Source organism: Papaver somniferum, chromosome 1, assembly GCF_003573695.1.
Source record: "Papaver somniferum cultivar HN1 chromosome 1, ASM357369v1, whole genome shotgun sequence".
Taxonomy (NCBI): Eukaryota; Viridiplantae; Streptophyta; class Magnoliopsida; order Ranunculales; family Papaveraceae; genus Papaver; species Papaver somniferum.
The window spans coordinates 31,532,585-31,548,421 of record NC_039358.1 but is presented as its reverse complement, the minus strand read 5'-3'; the positions used below and the strand labels follow the sequence as shown (position 1 = coordinate 31,548,421).

The window sequence follows — 15,837 nt, the reverse complement described above, 5'->3', positions numbered from 1 at the left end:
CCTTAATCTAATGGATATGGATGTCCAACAGATTTTCAAGGTTGCATCCGGGCCCAATCCGTAATCCGTTGGATTTCAAAAATCTCATCCGCGTCCAACCCATTAGTGAATGGTCCGGGCATCCATCCGCAAAAGTACGGTTGGTCCCGGTTAAACCCGTGGATTACGGATAAAATGCTCACCCCTACTTTTGGGAACTAAGATGGAAAATACTGGCCATCTAGGGTTAGGGTTTCCTAAGTGATGGTGAAGATGTGTTGGAATGCATGTGATGGTATGCGGTGATGCATGTAGGAGTACTGGACGATGGGAAGAAAAACTTGTATACTCCAGACATAGAAATACGTGCAATCCGTTATGGGTTGTATCCGAAGACATGGAAAGGGACGTTTTTATGTCAGCAACAGAAGCCCAAGCTCATGGAATTATGCAAACTAAATCAAGTAGAAATTGATGTTTAGTCCCAATGTTATTGGGCTTCGAACGTTTTAGTCCACTCATCTCAGGCCTAGTACTCTCTAGTTCGAAAAATCCCCGCCTCCAATAGTTTAGTCCAAATATGGACGAGTCAGCCCAAATTCTCACCGATCCTATATTTCTTACGTTATTTTATTACCCAAAATATCCTTCAGTATTTGAATCTACATTTCAATACTTTTATTCTAGATCTGAGATTTTTCGTCTGTAGAAGAAACCGTTAGAGAGAGACGATTTTTGATGGAGAAAGTTTTTCAGGTTTAAATTTGATTTTGGTTACTGTTTTTCTCTTATTATGATCGTAAACACCAATCGGTCTGATCTTTTTTCCTGAAGAAGAAATTACTTATAGTTGAAGATGATATTTGTAATCATCTTCCCTATTCCTGAAGATGAAATCCAATGACTCACTGAAAATTTGTGAGAGAGAGGTATTTTTTCTTCTTAAATTTTTATTTCCTTCCAACCTAAGATTATCTCATCGTTATTTCATTTTGACCTATAATTTACCGGAAACAATTCATTAAATTTTTTTAGGGTTCATGTATAAGATTTGATTGATCTCCCAATCTTTTTTTTCGATCTTAAAATATGATTTCATATTTATAATCAGCGAATCTGAATCTTCATTACCCATCAACTAATTTTGAAAATGAAATACTTTCAAACACGGGATAATTTAGAAGTTTTTCCCGAGGACTTGAAAACAGGCATATGGGCTTAATTTAAGTTTCTTCATATGCATTTCATGTACGCGTTTCCATATTTGATATTTTTGATATGCCTCCACATGTATCGCGTTAAATTTATAGATGTCGCACATTGGTGGATATTTTGATACAGAACTATCTCTTAATTGGCCAAGTGTTTTAAAATCTATTAACATTATATGTTTCTTACTATTCCATCCTAGAATGAAAATATAACTAAGGGGAATGACGGTAACGGCTTGAAATACTTTTCTTGCAATAGGAACAACACATGCTTGATAAGAAATCAAAATTTCTTTAACTTATTCGTTAATTTGTTTCAATGCTTTAATAGTTCCAATTAAATTCTCTGTGTGTTGTTAATTAACAAGAGCTTTAGTTGATTTTGGTGATTATGAAACTTTTATTTATTGTTAATTAATGCAAGTTTTTTATTCTTTAAATTGTATATTTAGTTGTCAATAATAAAAACTCTGATTGGTGTTATCATGGTATGGATTCTCCATTCTATGTTAAGCTAGGTGCTTTGTGATTTTTTTTATTTTCTTTTTTTTTTTCTGTTAGAAGCTCATTTTCTTTGGACCATTTTTTGGTACATAAATTCCCGATGGTTGTGAGTTCCGTTAGTAGCATAGATTCACTACAACTTTTGCCTGTTTAGGATTATGATGATTTCGATTCGTTTACATAGAACAGTCACTTGTTATACTTGCATCCCCTTTGTATTTATATATGTTTGAAAATTATTTTTAAGTATTGTGATTTAAGTCCTGAATTCATGTGATGACGGTTTGACATTCTGTGTTTCATGAAACTCTTTTGGATTTGTTTTCTAGAATTAAATCGAAAGTACTATATGTCTTTTCCATTTCCTGACCACCAGCAATCAATTTTTTTTTGTTAATTTGTTCGCATACAAGCATATTTAATTTAAGTTCGTTGTTCTAGTTATGTCCCAATGAATAGTATTTTTGCACTCAAAATTCTGTGTCGTGATTATATGAAAATGGTGCATGTTTTGAGGTAAATAATTAGGGTGTACATACTTATACACATGTGAAAAAAAGACTCTTTATGCTTACGCTTTCCTAAATAACTAGGGTGTACAAACTAGTACATATGTGGTAAAATGACTCATTAAGCTAATATATACGTAAATAACTAGGGTGTATAAACTAGTATACACATGTTGATTGTTAATACAAGTGTACATATTGGTGCACCTGTAAGACAAGTGAACAAATTGGTGCACCTGTAATACAAGTGTACATATTGGTGTACCCTTAGATCGGAATTGGGTCTGAAATGGAATGATCGAGTTTCCCATGATTTAATTTGATTTTTTGAGTCTATCTTGCAGATGGTCATTGTTGTTGATGATGACGATAGAGAAAATGAATGAGATTTAATAATGACATCAGATTAACAAATCCTAAAGCGATGACGGTTATTATAAAGCATGGAACTGGAATTTTGTGTGTCAGCATGCAAAGAGAAGACTTGGATAGGTTACAACTTCTTTTAATGGTTCATAATAAGGAGAAAGAGGAGAAACTTCGTACAACATTCACAATAATAGAGGTACGTAGCTAATGTGTATATAGTTATAAACTTGCTGATTGTTAATATGAATGATTGGTGTTGTGCATGTTTTATAGGGGTGTACATATTGGTGCACCTGTGTAGATCTTATGGAAAAATGCGTTTTCTTTATTTTACAACGGTGTACATATTGGTGCACCTGTGGGAAGTAACTCCCATGAAAAATAGGTTTGTGTGCGGTTGTGAATGATTAGCTTTATGCATGTTTTTAAGCGGTGTACGTATTGGTGCACCTCTGTAATTCCCATGTAAAAGTAGGTGTGTGTGTGTGTGGTTATGAATGATCGTTTTTCTGCATGTTTTGCAGGGGTGTACACATTGGTGTACCTGTATAATTTCCATGAAAAAGTGTTGCCCGAGTGTGAATATGAATGATCGATTTTGTGCATGTTTTGCAGAGGTGTACATATTAGTGCACCAATGTATTTTCAATGAAAAAGTAGGTTTTTTTGTGAATATGAAGGATCGGTTTTAGGAATGTTTCACAGGGATGAATATATTGATGCGCCAATATACTTCTCATGAAAAAGTAGGTCTGGGTATGAGTATGATTGATCTGTTATGTATGTTAGTAATCTCCTTTTTGGTAAAGTGCAATGAATCACTGTACTGGGATGTTTCGAATGCGTATTAAGTTTGTGTAGTAATGCCCACATGGATTGTGTCTCTGACCATAAACTAAGTAACTTTTTATTTTGGTCGTTTTCTTGTTTTGTTTTCTTATGTGGATGTTGGTGAAAGGATAATCACTTTCTTTCCAAGTTTCGATTTCTTATGTTCATTGGTTTGTCCTCGATGCAGGTTATCTGCTAAACTTACCTCTGCAAATATGGATGTTATCCAACTGGAGATTGGCTTGGTATTTTTCTCAGTCTGTGCGATTAGGGTGGCAGTTTGGCTATCATGGATTTTTTGGATCTTTGCAGTGGTGTACATTATTGTACACACCAATGTAAATAAAAAAAATTTAAAAATGAAAATTATATAGTCATATGGGTACTCCTTTTGTAACTCTCAAAAAATGTTCTCCAAATATATAAAGTTTGTCGATTTTGGACGAGCGGTTCAAAAGATAAATTGTTTTTAGTTATTTTTTATATTATTTAAAATTGTTGACATCATCATGAGTCACTGTGGACTAAATTACAAATATTTTGACTAAATGGTAAATAATTAGGGTTATTAGTGTACTTTCCATATTTTTGGATTAATTTGTACCTAATTGACTCGGAGTGGATTAAACTATACATTTGGAATGATTTTTGGACTGAACAGTATTTTTCCCCTAAATCAAACTGAACTGAGCAAAGAAATATGCAAACTGAAACTAACTGAACCAACCAAACAATAATTTCCACCCAACCTTTGTAATGAGAAGCCTTCCAATTGTCTTGATATGTCGCACTTGATGGAGAACAAAGCTGACGACATTTTTTTTTTTTATCTTTTTATTTTGTTTTCTTCCTTCCTTTTGACGATGGATCCGGTTAATGAGTAATGAAGGTGGACTCAAGCGACTGTGGAGGTGGTAATGGTGATATGAAGTAGCCGCGGAAGTGGGATATGAGCGAACTTGCTCTGATACCAATTGATTAAGAAACGGTTTTCTTTCTTAATTAACAACCAGATTCAAGCTCAAAAGATCATGATTAAATTAATAAACTAAAGAGTAGCAATTTACTTAATAATTCTCTTGTTCTTATTATTGAATGGAAATGTCCTATTTATAGGCTACATTACTTGGAAAATAAGAAAACAAATCCTAAAGCAAATTCTGTGAGAAATTCTAATGATAATGAAATACTTATTTTAATTAATAATAAACTCATAATAAATCTAATAATAAATATCTAGTCCTCCAAAAAATTCATAATCTTACGTCTCGCGGTCACTGGCCAAAGCGACTTCCATAATCTTGCTTGACTTAACCCGTATAATGGACTAAGAAGAACAAATATGCTTAACAAACCTATCAGGTCATCATTATTTGAATTATGATGAAGGTTCAAATAATTTTGTGATTTTGGAAAATCTTATGATTGATTTCTTTTCTTCAAATGACTCTGTTACAGATAATGACGCCAAAATGGTTACTCACGTACCTTAAAATAAACCAATATGGCCCATTATGATTGATTTCACTAAAAAGAATGTAGGCACTACCTTCAAATAAACCAATATGGCCCATTAAAGGAAAATCTGAAGAGGCAATGCTTTTGTGTAATAAATTTCTCTGAATTGATATTTGTGTTTCCTTGAATTGGCTTGATTAAATTGTAACGTGAAAATGTAAATTCATATTGCCAATGGTTAAATGTGCAGCATTTCCCTTCTGTTCTCTCAAAGACACTAGAACATTTGCATGTAAGCCAGGGCTGGAGTCCACTAAACTAAAGCTATAGAGTGGGGAATTGGAGCAGAGAAATAGATTCCAAATTAGACAAGCTGCCAATGACTAGGAATGTGAAACCATGCATGCTTGGACTTGAAAATTTGTTACAGGATAAGATTAATCAAAAGATAATCAAACTAAAAAAGTCTAAAGAGCAATAGGATTTGCGATGAAAGATAGAAAAGAAAAAAAAAAGTAGTCAACAACGAAGTAAAAGAAAACAAACACTGTTGGTTGAATAAACACGTACATAGTGCTAGCAAAAAGCAGTATGTAAAAGTTGGGCGATATTGATGTGCAGAAAAAAGAATCTCAATCATGCTACTTGAATATAGAGTGCAAAAATGTACTAGAATGCTTATTGTCTATTAAAGAGCTAAATGACACCGAGGTACAGACAAAGCATTTGGCCTCTTATACCAAAATAAAGATAAACTCATGGTTTTCAATAGAGTTTTGAATCTCTTTTGATCTTTCGATGACAAGGGACTGTGCAAGAATTCATTCTTCCATGGAAATTTCTTATGATTCATAAACCTCTAAATTTTCCCTTTAAAATTCATCAGTGAATCTAAGGAGTAGGACAAACTTGCATGCTTTGAAGATTTGTCTTACAAATTAAAATGTTTGTCACCTCTGCAAATCCATCCAAGAATAACATAAGGTTCCGCATTTGTTTTACATGTAAATTCTTGGTCCAATGAACTGAACTGTGCACATCATACAAACCTAAAACCTCAATCAAGACTAAAATGACTGTATGTGTAAGCTAAGTTGCAAAACAGGTGCTGCTCATCAAATCATGCTGGGCCATTAAATAGTGAAACATTTTAAAAGTAAAATTTATTTATAACGAAAGTGTGTGTCGGCTCCATGGCAAGGTACAGACTACAGACGCACACCAACCACTAATGTTGTCAATCTAGCTAAAAGGCACTCATAATTAGATTAACTAAAAGGCACTCATAATTAGATTAAGAGAGCAAATACAATTCAAGTTCTTACAGGCACAAATTTGAAGGAAACCCGGTTATGAGCCTTCCTCCAACTACTAATATTCTGGAGGTATTACACGCTGAAGATGGGTGCTATTCAAGTTCTTGCAGGCAAGAAAGGAGAAATTCGAAAAACTTGTGGTGCCCGGCCATGCAGATCGTCTTAAGTTAAACCATATTCTCAACAATCAAAACCTACCAGTGGTGCAACTTGTTGTCTCCTCTAAGTCTGCTTTTGTGCAATAAATTTGTCGCGTTTGTTTGGATAAACTGTAACGTAAATTCGTATTGTGAACCGTTGATTATTCCTATATGGATCAATGCGCAGCATTTGCCAGAGAAAACAGATTCCAAATTGAGCAAGCTGCCAATTACTAGGAATGTGAATCGTGCATGCTTGCAATTACAATTTGTTATGGATAAGATGAAGGAGAAGATATTCCAATTCTCAACCAAAAGTCTAAAGAGGGGCATTAGAATGAAAGGAAAACAAGGACTGAACAATAACAAAGCAAAAGAAAACAAGCAGTCGAGCACTGTTTGGTCCACTGTTTTATGAACGTGTAGTGTTAGCAAAAAGCATGTAAAAGTTCGTCAAGAAAAAGCATCTAAAAGTTGTGCACCATAGGGAACGGTGCTGTATATGCGGATATATGTATGTAGAAAAGAATCTTTGTCATGCTACTACTTGAAGATAGATATTGCACAAATTTAGAGCTAAACAACACCAAGCACAAAGCATTAGGGTTTCTAACGATCCAACAATAAGCTGTGGTGCCCATCCTTGGACATTAATATACAATCTAGAAGACTAGTATAGAAATGAACACTAAATAACATTTAAGTATATATAATTCGTAGGCAAGTGTGTCGGTACCATGGCAAAACAAACACACACAGTTACTACTTTACGTGTCACTAGTATTACCTGTCTCTCTATCTAACAGACATGCATAATTGAAACCCCTAATTAATTGTAACAAAGAAACTGAATCTAAAGAACTACACAATGGGAGAACAACCAGAGTTATTGTTGATCAAGATAGGAGCTAGGAGGCTACTAATTGTGCTGAGGAGGTCTTCCGGTTCCAACAGGTGGTCTTTGAGGCCTTCTAAGTGCTCTACTACCACTCAACAACAACGGGCCTTCAACATCTTCCTGTAATTGAATTAACACCAGAAAACAAATGAAAAAAAAAACATCTAGAACTTCTGGTAGTTGAAAATCATAAGGCAACAAAACATGATGACAAATTAAGAAATTAACATCCTCCTGTAGTTGAATTTTGACCTCATGTGAAGGGTTTTTCCACACACACACCCAAACAAGAGAATTAAGGAACTACAACTTCTAATTCTGGACTTACAGTGGTTTGCTCTTCAGTTTCTGTTGGAGGAGGAACATCTTCAGTAATCGTTTCCTTGCTTTCTTCTTTTTCTTTTTCTTTTTCTTCTTTTTCCTTTACTTCTTTTTCTTTTTCTTCTTCTTCAGATGAGGATGAGAATGAAGATGAAGGATCAGATGATCTGTTAAGACCTAAACAGCTAAAGAACCTTCTCAGAACTACTTCTAAATAATAACAAGGATTCTCATAACTGAAAAACATGGAAGAAGAACTAATTGTTGATTCTTCCTTAGATCTCTCATCAGCTGCTGTTGGTGCACCACCATCATATTTCCTAATCACTGCCTCTGGATGAGTTGCTATTGAAGAAGGATCTTCCATTTTCTTCTCTCTTTCTCTCTATTCAAACCTCTCTGCAAATGTTATTTATTTCTCTCTCAGTAGTCATATATCATGTCAATTAAATAGTCTTACCAACTCTTGTTGTTTTACAGTGTTTATAGCTCATCACCTCTCTACTATATTAAATGCCGATGTCAATACAGGTCTGTTAGCTTTGTTGGGTTGTATTTTATAATAGTTTTCTCAACAACTTCATCAGCTTACCAGAATATCTTATGCATCACATGAGATGCACATTCAAATATGAAAAATATTTAGGTATGACTATGGTTTTGTCCTCCTTATCCTGTCTCTAAGCCCACTCTAAAGACCAAGAGCGGTTACCTGAGCCAGAAATCCTAAATGTGCGTTAGATTTTATTTGTTATCTCCAGATCTGACTCATCTGGATCCGACTGAAATGACTTAATTTATCTGGATCTGACTCAATAAATATTATGAGATATGCAGCTAATACCATGGTTTTGTCCTCTTTATCCTGTCTCGTGTAAGCCCCTATCTTAACGACCAAGATCAAGTTAGAAGTCCTAAATTTGAGTTAGGTGGAAGAAAAAACAATCCAGTTTCCAAATTAAAAGTTAGCGGCCAATATATGTTATTTTGGATGTAAGAAAGAAAAAGATGTTGTTTTGAGTTTTAAAGTAATCCCAAAAAAAGTAATTTGGCGGAAAATGAGGTTTTGGCTCTTGTAGAAACATAGTTGTACGCGCCTAGGCTTTGTTGTTGTATATTTAGCATGTGATAGCAAAGCCATGACCATCTACTATATTGAAAAAAAAAAATCTACTAGATTGATTCAAGTAAAGAAATATAGCCAAGTAAATTGCTCCGTAGTGCTTGCTGTAATGTTTCGGAATTGAGAAATGAAATCGAATTTTTAAAATGATCGTTGAACTTTTCTTTTTGAATGTAGACTATGTAGTTTAATTAGTTTGGATTGTGATAGCTATGAGCCTGGTGAGATGGATTTTCACGTCCAACTGTTAGACTAACCTAAGGAAGTAATTTCAGAAATTCTTACCCTGGTTTAATGTATTTTAGAGAAATCCGGAGCGTTTGAATATTATTCCCTTCGTTTCAGAATAATAGGATAGCTTTATGTGTGTTTGTACATTAAATCAGCCTATTTTTTTTGAAACGTGATACAGTATTAGGATCAAATGAAACTACTAAACCGACTTATAGTATGCCGATTTGTCCAGTTAGCTTATAACTCCGACTTCAACAACAAAAAAGCAGAAAATTAAAGTCAAATTACCAGTAAGTGGAGCAGAGCTGGAAGAGAGAACACTTGAGACTTCTTTTTTTTTTTTTTAAAGCATAGAACACTTTAGATATAGCACACCAAGAATAATTTTCACTAGTTTTGCCAATAGCACATGTAGGGCTATGGACATGCAATTAAACTCGATGGTTATATAATATAATAATATTTTTCAAATCATTTTTCCAAAATCAAATAATATTTCTCTTTTTATTTTGTTTTTTTGAAGCATTTTTCTCTTTTTACTGATTAATAATATATTTCTAAGCACTTTTTTCAAAGTGAAAAATACTGGAACCCCTGCTATATGAGTTCAATATATAGAAGCCCCACTAAATGGATCCTCTCCTATCAACTCCATACTTTCACTTTTTAATATTTCTAGGCCCAAAATTTTAGATTTCAGGGCTTGGTAATAAAATTTAGGGTTTAGGGAAAATTAGTAATTCCAAGAATCCCCTTTACTATATATACCTAATGAAATAGGTTATAGGTTTCATTTCCAAATTCATTTCCTTTTCACTTTCTCTCTCTCGGCAAAAGATTTCTAGGGTTTTCATAGCTCCATCGATCTCTGGTTCCATAGCTATTGATGATATTTATGGATCTCCACTCGAATTGAGTAAGATTTGGTTTCTTTGTATCATTTCCAATCAAAAGAAACAGTGAAGAGCAAATCTGAAGCAGAATCATATCAATTAAATTGTTTTCATCGACGGCGACAATAGAGATCACAAATCCACCACCAGAAGAAGGAATAACATTAGTTTCAGCAGAAAAAAATGAATCCGAGAAACAGATTTGAATTAATAGATCCGCAGATTCAACATGAATTCATCAGCAAGCTAAGTATAAGTATCATCTTCTATTAAAAATGATGATTCGATTGAATTTTTAAGCTTGTAAGTTATAAATCTGGCTTGATTTGTTAGGATTTGTTGATTTAATTTCAGATTCGTAATACAATTTTGATCTATATTTCTGATTCCAGATTTGTGAACATCTTTGATTAGAGATTTTTCTACGATTTCAACTATATTCCTTGATGAAATCGTAATCGGAGTTTAGACCTATTATAGTCTCCTCTTTGCACTGGTTTTTGATTGAAAATCTGGAGAGAAAAAAATATTACAAAAATTTGCTAGGTTTCTTTATTGAGAATCAATCAATCTCTCTATCTTAAATCACGATTGAAATTCTGTTTTCAGATTCGATATCAACGAATCATCATCTCTATTACCCATCTATTTTTTACGAATTTCATATACTTTGACCGAATTGCTCAATTTTGTGTACTTTACTTCTGGCACTATGTAGTTTGATATATCTTTGTCAATAAAATCGAGTTTAATTGTTACATAGTATTTTTTTTATTGGAAATTAGTGGTGGTGATATGGTTGGTTGTGGATTTAAATTGCAGGTTGATTTTTGAACTAAATTGTTGGAGCTAAAACAAGGAAATGTGATGTTGTTGATGGAATTTTCAAAAGAAAGGAGTGGAGATGTGGTGGTGACTGAGATGTAAATGCAGGCTAGTATTGGACGTGAATGGCTATGTCAGTATGAGTTACAGATGGAGATGTGGTGGTGCTATTGTGGATTGCAAGTAATGTTGCAGGGGAAGAGGAGAATGCTGCAATTGATTTTTTGAGTTAATGAGTTGCAGTTGATTGAATGAAAGCTTGAATCTGAAATTACACATTGCAACTAAGCTTTTTCCCCTCATACTTCAGGTTTAGGTTTGATATGTGTAACTCTTAGTTGTTCAGTTTTAGGTTTAAGTTCTCGTACTTCAGCTGAGGTATTTTGTTGTTTAATTTTGATGTTAAGGTAATTTTCATGTTAAAATTGATAAAAAAAATAGTAGCGCAAGGTTGTAGGTTCCAGTAACTGCAGTACAATTGTGGGAGGTAAAAATTAAACTCCAAAAACTTTGATTTTCTCAATTCTCAACATTCTGTGAGCATATGTAACTCTTAGCTACATCAGGAAAATGCATGTGTAACTCTTTGTTATAGTAGAGAAATGCATGTGTAACTACCAGTTACACTAGAAAGATTCACAACCAAGCTACACATGCATGTGTAACTCTTAGTTACAATTGTCATATGCATGGTTATTCTCTTGATTTCTTGCTATTTGTATTGGGTATTTATTGAATTTTATTGCGTAATTTTGTATGTGAATCTACAGACTATGAAATGATGCCGATGTTTTGGTCTTGAGGTAAAATCCTTTGTTGTTTCTCAGTAGTTGTGACTGAGTTATTTGTTTATGGTTTAGGAACTTCATTTTCGATGTCCTGCAGCCAATATTTGTTTGCTCTGCAAGCGCATGAATCTTAGATTTTTTATGTTTGTGTGAGTGAAATTCTTAATATGAAGAATCTCAGTGGGCGTTGGTGGTGTAGGTGCAGGTTTTGGAGGAGGATTTGGAGACGGTGCTGAGTGTGCCGAGTGTTAAATCTACTTTGTTGAGTGTGTAACTTTGTATATCATTTAGTAACGTATATGGGAATGTAGGTGAGGACATAGGTTTTGAATGGTTTGTTTGCTTAACTCATTTCCTTCTTTACATCTGTTTAAAGTACGTGTATTTATTACTTAACCAACCCGGCAAGGATGTGACAGTTCATAAATTGACCTCATCATTTTATGTTCACTGCAGCCATGGCTTTGACGCAATCCATCATTTTCAAGGTAGTTGCAAAGACAACACATTCATCAGGAACAAGGAACGTAATCACACCCTCCAGCATGTTACCAAATACAAGAAGCGTTAAGACAGTATCACTGCACAAGGATAGCGATGTTATGACCGTAGAAAATCAAGTTATAGAGGACAGAACAAGCATCATTTCACAAGGAGATAAACTATATGTCATGTCTCACTTATACTACTTGAAGTTATTTCACATGAATATTTGAAGTTATTAATTTTTTAGTTATTGATATTTTTTGCTAGAGCTACACAAGTGGACTTCGCAATTGCTGAGTACATAAGTCATATGTATGTGGAACTAAGAGTTACACAACTCAGATGCATGTGTAACTTTCAATTACACATGCCATATGCATGTGTAACTTCTAGTTACACTTTTCATATGCACGTGTAACTCGTAATTACACATTCTAAAACGAAAAAAATCGTGCAATTTTTTGCTTACAGTACTATGATTCAACTATTATATTCCTCTTGCTGTAATATATGGTGTACTATGATTCAACTTATTTTCTTACTATGAAACTGACTGACTGGTAAACCTGACACTATAGATGGCCAATCTGATAGCATCGTTGCGGAAATTGAGAAAATGGTTCGCTTATTTATTGAGAAGGTATATCCTATAACCCATAAACTCATCTTTATTACAGTGTTGAAGTTCTTTTGTCTATATTACTATGTTTATATGAACTTTATAAGATATTGTGCTCCATGTTCGTCTTTTATTAGTTCTAGGCATTCGATATAGCGATATAAGGTGATTCCTGCTAATATAACTAGATGAATGGGTATTGTGCTCTAGGAATTGGATTTGTTCCGCTACTATAATTTTCACCATGGGTACACAAGCTTTTATGGATGTGTAACTGCTGAGTACACGTCATATATTATTAGAAGATGCATGTGTAACTCCCAGTTATACTACACATATATATGTGTAACTCATAATTACACTTGCTTAGATAAGTCATTAAGTGTCTTTCTGTGATTTTTGTTATTCGCCTTGTAATTATTCTGTCGTTTTCCTTATTTTTTTTCCATCCAACCTAACCCGTGAATGTGTCTTTTTTCGCAGATACATAAAGCATTTTGGAATCGAGGAAGATAAGAAGGGTAGTGAACATCTTGATTAGAAGATGTCGTAACTTATTTCTAGGATTTCATTTTATGTATCTAGTGTTTTTGACACGTTTATTGTATTCAATAACAACCGACTACTATCATTGATAAATGGAGAATTTGTTATAAATGAATACTAAAGCAATACATGTATATTTTTTTATGTTTTTTTTCGGATGTGTAACTTCTAGATACACATGTCATATGGATGTGTAAGTTCTAGGTACACATGTCATATGCATGTGTAATTGTTGAATACACATGTGTAACTTCTGCGTACACATGTGTAACTACTAAGTACACAACTATATACAAGTGTAACTTTGCATTACATATGTCATATGAATGTGTAACTTCTGGATACACATGCCATATGCATGTGTAACTTCTGTATACGCATCCATATGTTGGTGATGGTGGTGGTCGTCGGTGATTCGCAGTGGCAGGTGGCAGCGGCGGTTGTCAGTAGCGGTGGTCGGAGGTGGAGGTGGTCGGAGGTGGCTGGCGGTGGTGGTCGGAGGTGGTTTGACGGTGGTGATCGGAGGTGGTTGGTGGCAGTGGTGGTCGGAGGTGGTTGGTGGCTGTGGTGGTCGGAGGTGGATGGCTGTGGTGGTCGGAGGTGGTTGGTGGCGGTGGCGGTCGGAGGTGGTTGACGGTGACTGTGATGGTCGGAGGTGGTTGGAACATCATCACATAATATTTTAATAATTTTGAGCCTAGATTTAAATTTTATTTAATTATGGGCTTGACAATATTCATAAGGGTATCAAAGTCTTTTAATAATTTGGGACCTAGATTTAAACTTCTTTTAATTAAGGGCCTCATATTATGGGTTATCCATGGGTTGGACCTTAGCCTAATTTTCCCCTTTTCAAAATCAAATAACATACTTCAAATCCCTTTTTCAAAATCAAAATAACATTTCATTTTTTTCCGACGATTAATAATATAATTCTAATCATTGTTTCAAAATCAAGTAACATATTTCAAATCGGTTTTTCAAAATCAAAATAACATTTCACATTTTTTCCCGACGATTAATTGCATTAGGATTTTAATTATAATTTAGGCATCCAGCCCACTGCTAATAGGCAATAGGGTTTTGTTATCTTGTGCACCCCTGCACAAGATAACACCCAATCATTGCATTGGGAAAGTGCAAAATATATTAAATAAATAAGAGAGATGATTTAGCTTGTATTGAAGAACGTAAATTTAACAAAGGTTTACCAAACATGCATTTAGTGAGAGTGAAGTTTTGCATTCTTCAATGCAAACTCAGCCATCTCTCTTATTTTTTTAATATGTTTTACACTTTTGTAGATGGGGAAAAACGATTCGCTGGTTTTTAAGGAATTGAGGAGACGACCGTACGGAGGAGACTCCTCAAACCGAGCGAAATGTTAAACCTCACAAAGATGCGCCGCTGCAAAGGGGGTGTTTTAGATTCGAGAGATCAATCTTTAGTACTCCGGCCTAAATCAAGACGATGATTGTTCCAGAGTAAATTCGGTCACAAGAGAGGATGGGTTGATCTGTAGGAGGGAAGCTGGGAAATGTGTGGAATCAATGGTAATCAAAGATTGTGGGTGTGTGAATTCTGAATATGATAAGCTCTAAATGATTGAAATTTCTCAATTGAGAGTAGTTGCTCAATTGATGAGTTGATGATCTCGTGTTGTCGATGAGACGTGAGATTGATGGTACTGTTGATGCCGATGATTCAATCATGATTCAGAGACTTATTTATATTACTGGAATTTTAGACACCATGACCCCGTGAGTGTGAAAGTTGATGGAATCAAGGAGTGGGGAAGTGGAGATCGTTTTTGAAACCAGTTGCTCAACATGTGAAGACTTGGTCGATTTTCCACCCACTACCTCGTGAATTCCTTCAACTGATTTCACAACTTGCTCACATTCCATCGTTTGTTTGAACACACGTGTCGTAGACCGTCGGACCAAAACCTAAGTGATATCCCCCCAAGTGACACGATTGACGTCTCGTAGTTTGTTAGTCAATTGATGACTTCGTGGTTTGATGGGACGATGAGTCCATGTAGTTGCTGAGTTGAACATGATGTTCTGAAACTCATGAATTGAACATGTCATGAGACATAGGTATAGTTCTTACGATGAAGTGAGCAAGTATTGCTCATTCGATGGATAGTTGAATATTGGTTGAATATTGATTGTTGAACCAATATTCCTTGGTTTGAGCAAATATTTATCATCTGAGCAAGTGTTGCTCATGTGATGAATTGTTAAATATTTGATCGTCTGAGCATGTGTTGCTCATCTGATGGATTATTGGCAGCGTACCAAAAATATTAATTAGGATATTGTTCGTTGAGCCGAGCATAATTAATAAAATTAATGACCATGAGGTCGTCGTGAAATTATTAGGGTTGGAATCTGGGATGATGATCCTTGGATTCAGAAACCCTAATTTGATCAATTGATGATCAATTCATGGTTCGTCATAAGTTTAACCATGGGACGAAGAAGGGAGCGACTACATGGGACCGTGGATCAACCATGTAGTTTCCATATGCTCACGTGAGGAAATACAAAGAACTCCTGAAGATTTGACGATTTGTTGATGAAAGAATGATTAAATGCTGGTTTAATCATTTATTCGAAAATGCTCGTCTGAGCCTTAGGTGAGAAAAATTAATTAATTATGACGAGGCGACGGACCGACCATTGAGTCATGAAACCGGCCCTGGGTTGTCATGTGACCGCCTGACGATCACTTCATGAAAATCCAAAGTGTTTGGAAGAGTTTTGGACCTAATACGAGCAA

The 15,837-nt window shown here is 34.8% G+C and overlaps 1 protein-coding gene and 1 long non-coding RNA gene across 2 annotated transcripts; one reads left to right on the top strand and one right to left on the bottom strand.

Annotated features, from left to right (window-relative positions):
- The first annotated feature begins 696 nt into the window (after positions 1 to 696).
- Positions 697 to 3,815, top strand: LOC113327162. The gene is made up of 3 exons (XR_003348828.1): positions 697 to 908; positions 2,548 to 2,768; positions 3,591 to 3,815. It is a non-coding gene; the product is annotated as an uncharacterized LOC113327162 (long non-coding RNA).
- A 3,079-nt stretch (positions 3,816 to 6,894) lies between these two features.
- On the bottom strand, positions 6,895 to 8,069 carry LOC113327146 (structural maintenance of chromosomes protein 4-like). The gene is made up of 2 exons (XM_026574672.1): positions 7,544 to 8,069; positions 6,895 to 7,335 (listed from the first exon to the last, which is right to left on the bottom strand). Exons 1-2 carry the CDS (start codon positions 7,901 to 7,903, stop codon positions 7,237 to 7,239), a joined length of 459 nt encoding a protein of 152 aa, XP_026430457.1. The 5' UTR covers positions 7,904 to 8,069; the 3' UTR covers positions 6,895 to 7,236.
- Positions 8,070 to 15,837: the final 7,768 nt, after the last annotated feature.